Below are 12,633 nucleotides of genomic sequence, written 5' to 3' on the forward strand. Positions count from 1 at the left end.
GGTGTTGCAAATAGTTATTTGAAATCTTAGGTCAAACCGATGTTTTCTTGTTTCCAAAGTTTAATAGTATTAGTACTTTTAAATACATGTTCTGGGTTTGGAGACTTTTCTTCCTGGGGTCATTGGTTTCCAATCCCAGGGTGGAATCTGGAGTTGCTCCCTTGGAGCAAGGAGATGATGGCTCAGGGAACAACTGCTCAAGGGCCCAAAGGCAGGAAGAAAGCTCACAATGAAATTCTCGGAATTTACCAGCTTCCTCATTGTGAGCTTCAGGCAACACGTCTTGCTAACTCATTGAAAAATCATCAAAATTAAGATACTCTTCCCAGTTATGATTTTCTGTGAGTGAACGAGTCAAAGAATCAAGGAAGATATTGGAATTGCTGCCGCTTTGTCCTCATTAGGCAGCCTTCATTGATGGCATGCCATGATTGAGATCAGGTGGTCATCGTCTCAGTTACCCAGGGCATGGAAGGTAGTCAAAGGACTGTAATGGGCATAGGTCAAGGAGGCTGGCCAAGGGTTTAATCTATCTGGCCAAGGGAGGCAGCCTGACTAAGGAAGAGCCAGAATATTTAGCTGAAAATGCCCACTCAGAGTGGCAATGATGCTCTGGGCTGGCAGAAATATTTGGGTGCCATTTTAGTGCCAGGACCTGAAGACAACGGCAATGGTATTGACTTCCTGCTCACCATAAGGTTCACATGCAACGAGCTGAGAACCATGAAATTGCAGAATGGTCACAGCATGGAAGGAAGCCATTTGACCAATTGTTCCTGCACTGGTAATCGTGCACAAAAAGCCATTTGCTTCCACACCCGCTGCCAGACATTATCTGTACAATTCCAGCCCTGGTCACACCTATTGTCTTCAACCACTCAAAGTGACCGACTCTCGCTGGCATTGGGGTCTACCAGAATCTGCGTGCGTAAAACAACTGAGCCGCCGAGGAGAGGGAAAGATCAGGATCGCAAGAAAATTCAATCTTGCATGTACACATTCACCTTCGATCAGAAAGGCCCTCAGCAGTATGAGCCAGAGTGAATCATTTCCGCCCTAACCCAGGAACAATCCGAGCAATATCCACAAGCTCAGGTGGAAACGCGGAATGTGTATTAACTCCGGTGAATTTCAATCCCAACACTGAGGTTTTGCTTGATGAAAAGGGGAGATTTCAGAAGTGCTGATATGAGAGATGGCGGGAGAGAAACCCGGAGAATGGGATGGATTCCTAAAGGAGGGCAGGGGCTCAAGACTGGAACAAGGAGTACTCCATAAATCCCAGTAAAGGGAAGGCATAACTAGGACACATGTATACACCCACGGTTACATCTTTTATTTGTGGAGGAAATGAGATAAGTTAAAGGAAAAATCAAAGGATAAGACGACCAGATGGAAGATGGTGGTGGATGGAATAGTGCCATTTTAACACTGTGTGCTCTTTCTAACACTGTGCTGGCTGACAGTTTGGAATGGTCACTTAGAAGAGCTTTTAGCTCATGGGCTGCTTTCAGAAAACCCCTTACAAACAGTGACACAGCAACTAAGGTGCGAGAATCAAATTCATCAAGACAGTGTCTTCGACATTTCAGAAAGAACCGTAGGAAGTAAGGGGACATTATTCTTTATCAGTCATTTATAAAAATGACTAGAGACTGCATCCAATAGCTGGCAGAGCTTGCTGGGAGATGGCGGAGTGGTGCTCCAATTGCACATTTTACTCAGTTCACGTGTGTACTTTGTCATACCTTTAGTGTTTCGATGTGCAGTTAGCAAACACTAATGATACACAGGCCTTTTTTGGGTTGGTATGCACCTAATAAAGAGGCATAATTTTCCAACAACCTTTCATGTGTTTATCTTAGGCTTAAGAGGAGGACAAACAAATGACAATGTAGTAATTTACAGTATTTAAAAATATGTGCTATTTAGGGAAACTTGCTATTTCATATTCACATGTTAGTGTAGGGCAGCTTCCAGAGCTAACAGTGCGATATGTACAATGAAGGATTAGCATTTACAATAGAAGGAAGAGGAACATACACTATACATTTAAAGTAAGAGTCACACTTCTTGTACAAGTAATAAAACAGACCTGTGAAAATTAATCTGCGAACACTAGATTTCTTTTAATATAAAGGTGACAATGAAGGAAGTACACTATTATGTACACACTTCAGTTAACCAGGGCAGATGTCTACAGTATGCTGTCATAGAATGTACACAAGGAAATTTCCCGAACACAGAGTCTTCATCAACTAATGAGTTCTCAAGATATCAGTGAATTAATCTGGAACTTTGAAGATGGGATACTGGGTCTGTGCCTAAAAGGGTCCAATCACCACATGACTACCCATTTATGGTACAGCAGTGAAGGATTTCACAAGTTAGATGTTATAAAGAACGGAGAATCACTTTTGAACCTTCTTCCAACCCAGAAAGCAGCACCAAATTGTATTTTGCTGTATACCCGTTATTCAGTTATGAGAATTAAAGGGCTATTTTTCCCAATTTTGCACTTCAGGTGGGGAGCTGGGTCTATGCATCATTAACAGTGAGAGCCCCACCCACTTAAACAGACAGACAGTCAGTCAGGAAATCAGTAGCTTCCAATATACATTCATGACAGACAGAGCTCCCCCACTCTGGGAGTGTGGTCAGAAACCAACCTTAAAAATCCTTCCTTTCTAATGTCGTACCCCTGGTCTGTAAAAGATGATACATATTTACAATGTGTGTGTGGAGACACACACAAACTATATAATTTTTCTTCTTTAAAAAAATACTAAATTACATGACAACAATTGAATTGTCCAAAGGAGAGGAGATTTTCCTTAGAGTTCGGTTTGATCTTAAAGGAAAGGGCTTTCTCACAGAGTGGGATTTGCAGAATCCGATCCCTAATGTTTATGTTTTTTGACCGAGTAGGATCAAATTTATTCACAGTGTCTGCACTGCTGTCAACGCTGGCACTGTCATTTGCCAGCCCACTGTTCTCAGCCATCCGGTCAATCAGATGCTTTGGACTTTCCACACTTGGGCCCTCGCATTTCGGTAGCGCCTGCAGTTTTTCCTTCGCTAAGTCAGTGCCAGACACCACGGGCTCAGTGACTCTGGAGTCTAAGCTGGCTGGGCATTGCTGGGAGTGCGGGCAAGGGTGGGCCTTCTGAACACTGATGTCGCTAATGTCTACCGGAGCTCTGACGACTCCTTTGCTGGTGCTATTGTTGTTGCTCTCATTCATGAGGTTGATCGGCCGATTCCCAAAGTAACTGGAAAGCGGCTCACTTTTCCCAGCCCACCTGCTGCAGCAGAGTGGCCCCACTGACCCTGGCACTTCGACAGAGGAGCTCATCACCCCACTCTCCCGCTGGCAGCTCCACATTTCATGGAGCAGTTTGTTACCATCCACCTCGGTGTCTTTGCTGGGGCAGCCCAACAAGGTTTGGTGATTAGTACCAGAGCACGGAGCTGGCGTGATGTTAGGCAAAGGTGTGGCTTTGATCTCCATTGCTGCATTGGCTTCCTCCTCCTCCTCCTCCTCTTCATCTTCCTCACAAATCTGTTGGAGGACAGGCACGTTCTTTGGCATGACAGAGGTTTCCAGGGACGAGCGAAGTAGAATTCTCATCGGTGATGGGGTCACAGAAACATCCTGGGCATTAGGCACAACCTTCACAAAGTCTTTAGGGTTTCCCATCTCCTCCTTCTCAGTGTTCTTCTGCTCGGCTTCCGGTTGTTTGCTGGGGACTTTGCTCGGAGTAGAGTGCTTTATTGAAAAACCATTGTGCATTTCGGGCAAGGGGCTTCTGTCAGTAGCATCCACAAAGCTGTTTGCTGGTGTCGACAGCGACGGTCTGAAAGAGAAAGTGCACACGTTTGAGGTGCTTTACAAAGACCCACAATAAACCACCAAATCATACATCCACTAACATGTGCATGACCTGAATTCTCTCTATTTGAGTTGCATTTGCATTTTAGATACAATCAGCGAGAGATGCACTGGGGCTTTTTCCGACCTTGCTGGGCACACAGTACCCCATCCTATCCTTTAATAAACCCTAAAATCAGATAACTGCCTCTCATGATACCAATACAAAGTGTCTTGCTGTCTGTATCAACCATCCATATGACTATTTATAGTGGGTGGCTGAACTGAGGATGGTCTTGTCTCAATGCACTTACATCCCCCTTGCTAAAGGGAGATTAAAACCATCTTCCAACGGTTAGGTGGTCACGTCTATACACAATCTGTAAACCCGGGTGCAGCCAACCAACATGGAGATACATCATGGCATTATGAATGAATATCCTTTTTATGGTCACTTGTACTCTAGTACAGAAGTACAGTGAAATTTTTTAACAATGGCTGCCTTTTAATGGTGCCATCTTAGGTACAAGCACCTCGGTACAAACCTTTACAGGGTTAAAAAAACATAGTTTGCAAAGTAGATTTACCAAAGGGCAGCTGGGTACATGGTCAAACTCTAAAGAGATGGAGTCTTGGTGAGCACTCCCACCCATCATGCTCTAGTCCAGTCCGGGTTCAGCCACGATCCTACTGAATGGCACAGGAGGCCGGAGGGGTCAAATGGCCTACTCCTGTCGTATTTCTAATGGTTTGCTGGGTATCCAGCTGCCCTTTACGTCCTGCTCAGCTCTCTCTCACTCACTTGGGTGGGATCCTTGAAATGGAGGTTTGGAAAGAGCTGCTCTTAGCACTGCACGTACTGGGTGAATAAATCCTAACTCCACCAGAAGGCCTATTAACTCTATGTAAGCCAAGGGTTTGACATTATTAACGGCCATAGGTGCTGGGATATGGAGCAGTGCAGCTGCATAAACGGAACATGTGAACATTGCTACCCTTTTCGAACTGATCACTTCAGTTCCTCATTTGCCTCTTCAGCCACTGGTCATTAGCCATTTGGCCCTGACAACCAATATTAACACAGTGGACTTTATAATCCAGCTGCAGGGGTCCTCAGGATCAAGTTAAGGGTTTTCCAAACCATTACCTGCATTGGACGTGGGTGCTCCAGTTATAGTCCAGATTAAGGCTCCGACTCTGGGTATGTTTCTCCTGCTTCTCCCTCAGTATCCTCTCTGCCAGCAGGAAGTAGCTGGCCGTGATGTGATTGTACTTATCTGCTTCCAGAGCCCTGCAACAAAAATAAAGTCACATGGCTGCTGAGTGAAATCGCCAGCCAAAACAATTACTCACGCCAATCAGTTTCTTCTCTCAAAAATGTAAGGTCAGTGATTAGTTTAATAGAAGGTGCCATTCCGGCTATTGTGCTGGAGGGAGCTGGTGTGTCAAATCCATCACAGAGTGGAATCAAGTTCAATAAATTTGAAAACTAGCACCAGATAAAAATGGGCAATGAAAACTGCTGAATTGTCACAACCAATCAATTGGCTCATTAGTCTCATGTCAGGGATTGTAATGATGTCAGACTGGTGGACCTCGTAGAATATGAGTTCTCTGATTGGGGCTGTTAGCCTGGTCTAATCAAGGAGCCCTTGCTGACAGATATAATCAAGAGGGTTCTACTCACTCTCTGAGCTGGCTCTGAGCTAGCTGGGTCAGTGCCATGTACTGTGCATGTGCACATAAAGGGTCACTTGGTGACAGGATACTGACCTTCATGGTGTTATTTCAGGAACCTGTGAAACCCATGTAACCAGGCCAGAAGGAGATTCAGTTCTGGTGGATTTTGACATGATCCCAATACCTAGTCAAGCCAACGAGGATCAGCAATGGACTTACTAATGTCACCAACACTCAGAGAACAAATCTTCAACGATACGCATGGGAGAACTGGGTCATAAAGACAACTTTAACTCTGACTTTATCTCCCACCACAAATAGAATGACTGTACACAAATGACCTCCAACCTCTCTGCATCTCCACTGTAACTTCCCCTTTTTCTGATTCAAATACAATTATTTTATAAAGCTTCCTTTGCTCTCTTTCCAAGGCTTCACAGATGTTTGTCTTCCTGAGTGTGCTAAAAGTGCATCATCTTCTCCTGAACTGTGAAAATCCTCAAGTTTAGCTCTCTCTTCTCTAGCTTATAGTCATCTAAGTTTACAATCAAAGTTCAATATTACCCAATTATTGAATTTCCCCAATACTTAGAGTCATAGAGTCATAGAGTCATAGAGATGTACAGCATGGAAACAGACCCTTCAGTCCAACCTGTCCATGCCGACCAGATATCTCAACCCAATCTAGTCTCACCTGCCAGCACCCGGCCCACATCCCTCCAAACCCTTCCTATTCATTAACCCATCCAAATGCCTCTTAAATGTTGCAATTGTACCAGCCTCCACCACGTCCTCTGGCAGCTCATTCCATACACGTACCACCCTCTGCGTGAAAAAGTTGCCCCTTAGGTCTCTTTTATATCTTTCCCCTCTCACGCTAAACCTATGCCCTCTTGTTCTGGACTCCCCCACCCCAGGGAAAAGACTTTGCCCATTTATCCTGTCCATGCCCCTCATAATTTTGTAAACCTCTATAAGGTCATCCCTCAGCCTCCGACGCTACAGGGAAAACAGCCCCAGCCTGTTCAGCATCTCCCTGTAGCTCAGATCTTCCAACCCTGGCAACATCCTTGTAAATCTTTTCTGAACCATTTCAAGTTTCACAACATCTTTCCGATAGGAAGGAGACCAGAATTGCACGCAATATTCCAACAGTGGCCTAACCAATGTCTTGTACAGCCGCAACATAACCTCCCAACTCCTGTACTCAATACTCTGACCAATAAAGGAAAGCATACCAAACGCCGCCTTCACTATCCTATCTACCTGTGACTCCACTTTCAAAGAGCTATGAACCTGCACTCCAAGGTCTCTTTGTTCAGCAACACTCCCTGGGACCTTACCATTAAGTGTATAAGTCCTGCTAAGATTCGCTTTCCCTTCCCAAAATGCAGCACCTCGCATTTATCTGAATTAAACTCCATCTGCCACTTCTCAGCCCATTGGCCCATCTGGTCTACATCCTGTTGTACTTGATTTTTCTTATCAATGCTACTCAACCTGTCTTGTCGTAAACCAGCGCCTTTACCTTTTAATTTGTTTTTCACTTTAGAAATTGGTGATTTGAGTTCAATTCATGCAGATCATATGCCACATGCAAAGTGCTGATTCCCCAGTTGCAGTCGTGGATCTGAGGCTTCCAGGTATAAGTTAAACACAGACAGACAGAGAGAGAGACAGAGAGAGAGAGAGCGCGCAAGAGGGAGAATGAGAGAGCGCAAGAGGGAGAATGAGAGAGAGCGAGCACAGGGAGGAGAAATTAAGGGACCACAGGAGAGTTTGAAGGCAGCAGGAACTAGAAAGCAGGAAATCAGGAACCACAAATTGACAACACACGCTGTCCGCAAGCATTGCTACCTGATGCAGTGCACAATCATCTTTATTGTTGCTGTGAAATAACCTGCAGCTACATTGAAGAAAACAATAGGAAATAACCCTTACTTTGCAAATACACGCACAGCTAATTAAACCACCAACAACATTCTCTAAAGTTGGGAACCTGCTTTTCTTTGGAACTAGCTGGCAACATATCATAGGGATTTAGTATGGAATAGGCTGAGAACAGTGTAAGTTTAGTATTAAATGTTGGTGAGAAGTTACTGGAGTGCTTGAGGCTGGAGTTTGCAAAAGCTGGAACAAAGATTCTGGTGGAGGCAAACAACATTAAATCATGGGTCCATCAGCACCACTCACTAAACTACCAACAAATGCTACACATTCCCTTAATCTGACAAATATGAACTTAAGCCACACAAAGCTTCAGTAAAATAAAATCACTGCAGGTGGGAAGTATGGTACATGTTTCGATGTTTTTAGCCTGATTACTTAGGCTGGATATGATCTTTTCTAGTGCAGTGGAATTCAGCCTTTAGTTTGCACAGGGTTCTGAAGTAAAATGCCATTATTTGAGCAAGAATTGTAATTGCTTAGCTGTAACCTTGCAGTACTTGCTGAAAGCACCAGGTGGCATCATGAACTAAAATTAGCTATGATATCATCCTTATTGATGGTGCAATATCTGGTAAAGATTAAATGACAAGGTCGCGATTTCTGGCTAAGCGGACTAATGAATTATATAAAACTGAAATAAATCTTCACTGTCCCCTTCCCAAAAGGCATGATGTCATCCTGAGAAGCTGTCAGGAGGCCTCGGTTACAGAGCTGTGGAGTGCGACTAATGTTACCGACACTAATAAGGCCCAAGAGATGATCCAACATTATCAATCCCTTATTGTTTCTAATATTGAGGCCTAATGGTTGATGCAGTTTGCAGCCATCTGCTAGATCATCACTATTCAGGCAGCAGCCAGCACTCAAACTCTCACCTCTCCTGCTGTAGACTGGAGAGAGACAGATGGCAATGCCAATCACACAACAAGGGAGAATTGGTGTAGAAATCCATTCAAATACAACTCTCAGGGCCACCTGAGGCTGGACATCGACTCAATCTTCATGGGTGTTTCATTCCACACGCCCCATTTACTCCCATTAACTTTATAATTAATTACATGCAGCTTAGTTAAATAGTTAGGTTTACTCAGATCCCCCTTGACTTACTTCTGTGCTCTTTCCACGACCAACCCTCCTCCCCTCCTTTTTGCATAAAATCTTGGCATCAATACGGATCAGTTCCATCCAAGAAGTTGCACCATGTCTATTCTTCACTTGTCAAACAAAAAAAAACCTACTCAACATTTTGCTCAAGGTTTCGTTAACCTAACAATTCACTGAGCAGTTATTTGAGGAATATATTATCCCTTATCAATAACAATATGAAAGCCTCATTACAAAGTTTTCAGTTTGACTGCCCTGGTGCCTAGCTCGCAGTTTTTTCATGGTGTACTCCACACACTGCATTCAGACACAAGCCAATCACCCAGCCACAAATGGACAGAAAATATTTGCTTTAGGAGCAGGACAAGCAGTGACCCAGTGCCTCTGAGCTCCAATATGATCTCAGGTTTTCATTGCCTGCTCCCTTCCTCTCCTCCCATGTACAGTGGTCTGCCTCCAACAGGTATGTTTGCAGCGAAGTTAATCTGGCTGTTGAATTCAGCACAATGGCTAACCTGACAGAACATGTAGAGCTAAACCTCTGGCAGATTTCCCTGCGATGGCCAGTCTGCTGCTTATCTGGCTCCACCCAGGTAAAGGAAGAGGTTACAACAGCGAGTAAGACATCAACTTAAACAAGATGGGGAAGTCTGTTGCAAATTTGGATTGTCAAAGCTCAAGTACGTAAACAATGGACTGAGGAAACAGTTATCTGCAAACCCAGCTCCAAGATTTGTTTAACCGAAAATATCCTGAAGTGGCTGGGGAGGCGCGATTGGATAAGATACATTTTAAACAGCTTCCCCTCAGTCATTAACACTGACCTCTTCCAACAGATGACCGCAAGGTATTATAAAATGTCTACTTACTCTTGGATCAGCTCCCTCTGCGCGATGTTGCCACATTCCATTGCCTGAATAATTATTTCATGCTCTTCCTCAGAGAGGCTCTTATAGGATGTGAGAGGCAGGCTCAGCTTCTTGGCCGGAGAAGGGTCAACACCCTGGAGCCACGGATGACCCTCAATCTCTTCCAGAGACGCCCTCTTCTTCGGGTCCCTCTGCAGCATCCTGGAGATCAAACTGCAAAGGGGCAAAGAACAAACAAACACATTACCAGGAGGAAGGACTTGCAAACCCAAAAGGACTTCATTTGCACGCAGTTCACCACAGGTTTAAACTTCTCTCTCAGGAGAGGACCTATCCTCCTGCCACTTTCGGTCAGCAAAGGATGGAAACCTGTTCTGAGGGAGTTGCGAACAGGACCTTTCAAGGAATACCCAAGAACGGAGTGTCACAGCCAGTGACAGCAGGTCAGCAGCTGACCCTAACCTCCCTTCAGCTGATCTGGTCATCGCTGCTAAAAACGAAGTGAGTTCGAAATTTATGCCAGGACAGCAGGTGAGGATTTCAGGAGTGTTACCGTGAATGACCAAATATTTGCAAAGTACCAGAATGGTAATGAAAAGGGCTGCTTAACTCTTGGAGATGGACTGTAAGTGCTAATGATGTGAGATGCTAGCTTTGTGTCACATTACAAGTACATTATTTGCAGCATCATCACAGCAGTGCAGTCTAGAACAAACATCAATTGCCTGGACTATAAATACCAGAAGTTGTTGTGATCACAGTAAATCCTCGGGACATCCTACCATTTATATAGCTCTGCTTCAGTTCCAAAATTTTCCACAGATGCTCCAGCCATCCCAGTACCATGTATCTCTCTGGTTTCTTGAGGGATGGGATTCTTTGGTGGCGTATCTGCAGGAGGGTCAGGGCTAGCTTCCAGGGTTACTCAGCCCAATAAGGGCAGAACGGTGACTCAGTGGATAGCACTGCTGCCTCACAGGGCCAGCGATTTGGGTTCGATTCCAGCCTCAGGCGACTGTCTGCGTGAAGTTTGCACATTCTCCCCGTGTCTGCATGAGTTTCCTCTGGTTTCCTCCCACAATCACAAAGACGTGCAGGTCAGATGCTAAATTGCCCATAGTGCCAGGGGCATTAGTCAGAGGGAAATGGGTCTGGGTGGGCTACTCTTCAGAGGGTCGGTGTGGACTGGTGGGGCCGAATGGCCTGTTTCCACACTGTAGGGAATCTAATCTAATCTAAATAAACCCACCCCACAACGGAGACAAACATTACGCAGCCTACTCCTTCATTTGAGGGAAGTTCCCCAGACACACACAACTCTCATGGCAAACTTGGAAGCCACCTAAATAAAGACCTGTCCAGTAAAACAATACACCACTTCAGGCAGCAGGTAAGATAGAATTTGAATCTATGAGAACTCCCTACCTGCCATAAAACATCCCCCCCCCGTTCCCCAAAATACGTTCAACATCAGGAACAAGTCCAGCAGTTTCACAACCCATCCGACCGGAATTCTGCACTGACGCTGTGACCTAATTATTATCTCTTTGACACAAGACACCACTGACTTCCCTGTGTACAATGTAGGAACAGGAATGTGCTGTTTAATACAAGAATCAGCTATAGGCAGTGACAGTGATGTGAGGCACATTCTGTTGCACAGTAATATACATAAACGCATGACATACAATAATGAATTAAAAGACAACAACAGAAGCATCTCACAGTCACATGGAGTAACAGAGACATGCACATTATATTCAAAGAATGTTATTGCTCCTGCTATTCCCAGTGGAGCTCAGCAAACGAGGAACCATTCACCAGCACCCATTTGCAGAGATGCAAACAATGGGCTTCTAAGTGCTTTTGCAAATGTCCTGGTGCTAATTTTATCAATGCAGTGTGTGTTTAGACCCAGGACTGGAAATTGCTCAAAGCATGTCTCTCAGGGTTAATAAATCAGCCGTTGAATTAGTGAAGTTGTAAGGTTTACAGTTGCTAATCATTAAATATTGACCTTTTGACTGCAGTTTCCATTTTCTGATGCGCAGTGTCAGCAGCTGGACTTGCTTAAGTGGACCCACAAACAACACATTTCAAATTCATCTCCCATGTGAATACCAGGTCCTCACTGACACATACAGACCCAACTACACAGCTACGTTAAGTTGGTTTTGGGAATACTGAAGGACAGTTCAAGTAATATCACAAAAAGTTAAAGAGTGCAGTGGGCTACTTTTTTCCACCTGTACCTGAATTTGTTGGGTGCTTGGGAAACCTGTGAAAATTAAGACATTTGGCATCTAGCTTTATACTGCTGGACTTGGCTCATGGTTGCACTCTGGTCTCAGTCATAGGTAGGGAGTTCTAGTCCCATTCCAAACAAAACCAGCTAACATGAAGAAATAGAATTGTGAATAGGAATGAACTGCCCATACACCATGGATTCAACTTCTTAAATTTCCATCAACTTTTATCACTCCAGATTTTAAATAAATAGCCCCTAAGCTGTCAAATGTCTTCAATTTGGGAGTTCAAAGTTCAGATGGGAATTCAGAAGCACACTTTGGATTACTACAGTTTCTTGAAGCCAAATATTTGCAAGTTCAGTCACAGAAAGCCCACAGGCCCTGGCCTGAAATCACGGTATTTTCCCGCCAACACTAAGAATCCACTGGGAACAGATGCTGGAAAAAGCCTCACAGCATTAAGGAACAAATTTCAAAAAAGGATTTGAAAAGCAAAGGTCCAGGTGCAATCCCTGGTTTTTGAGAGAAAGAAGAAACAAGTGGAATGTATATTTATGTAGCGCCTTTCACACCCTCAGAAGTTCCTAATAAAACGTAATCAGGGCTTAATCTAGGTCAAGATGGAAGCCACTGTATACACAGTAAGGATTCACAAACAACCAGTTAAATTATTACTGGTTTCTTAAATGATGTTTATTGAAGGATAAGTGTTGACCAGGAGAACTCCTCCATTCTTCCTCAAATAATACCATGGGATCCTTTCTGTCTTCCTGACAGAGCTTGAAATTAATGTCAAAAAGTCAGCGTTCCCAATACTATAAGCCTAGATCCTCAAATCTTAGGATTGATGATCAGTCATAGAATTTTCTGACTCACAAGCAAGTTTACACCACTGAGTCAGAACTGACTC

At 44.1% G+C, this 12,633-nt stretch overlaps 1 protein-coding gene across 2 annotated transcripts in view; it reads right to left on the bottom strand.

The window, feature by feature from the left end:
• Positions 1–2,110: 2,110 nt before the first annotated feature.
• The window catches only part of snrkb (SNF related kinase b), a 120,095-nt gene continuing 109,572 nt past the window's right edge, over positions 2,111–12,633 (bottom strand). For both annotated transcript variants that reach the window (XM_072547523.1, XM_072547522.1), the window contains exons 4-6: positions 9,475–9,687; positions 5,019–5,162; positions 2,111–3,857 (exon numbers count right to left, since the gene is read on the bottom strand). In XM_072547523.1, coding sequence (XP_072403624.1) covers positions 2,786–3,857; positions 5,019–5,162; positions 9,475–9,687 — 1,429 coding nt within the window. In that variant the 3' untranslated portion in view covers positions 2,111–2,785. The remainder of the gene's footprint in view (positions 3,858–5,018; positions 5,163–9,474; positions 9,688–12,633) is intronic.

This window comes from Chiloscyllium punctatum, chromosome 26 (assembly GCF_047496795.1).
Source record: "Chiloscyllium punctatum isolate Juve2018m chromosome 26, sChiPun1.3, whole genome shotgun sequence".
NCBI lineage: Eukaryota > Metazoa > Chordata > Chondrichthyes > Orectolobiformes > Hemiscylliidae > Chiloscyllium > Chiloscyllium punctatum.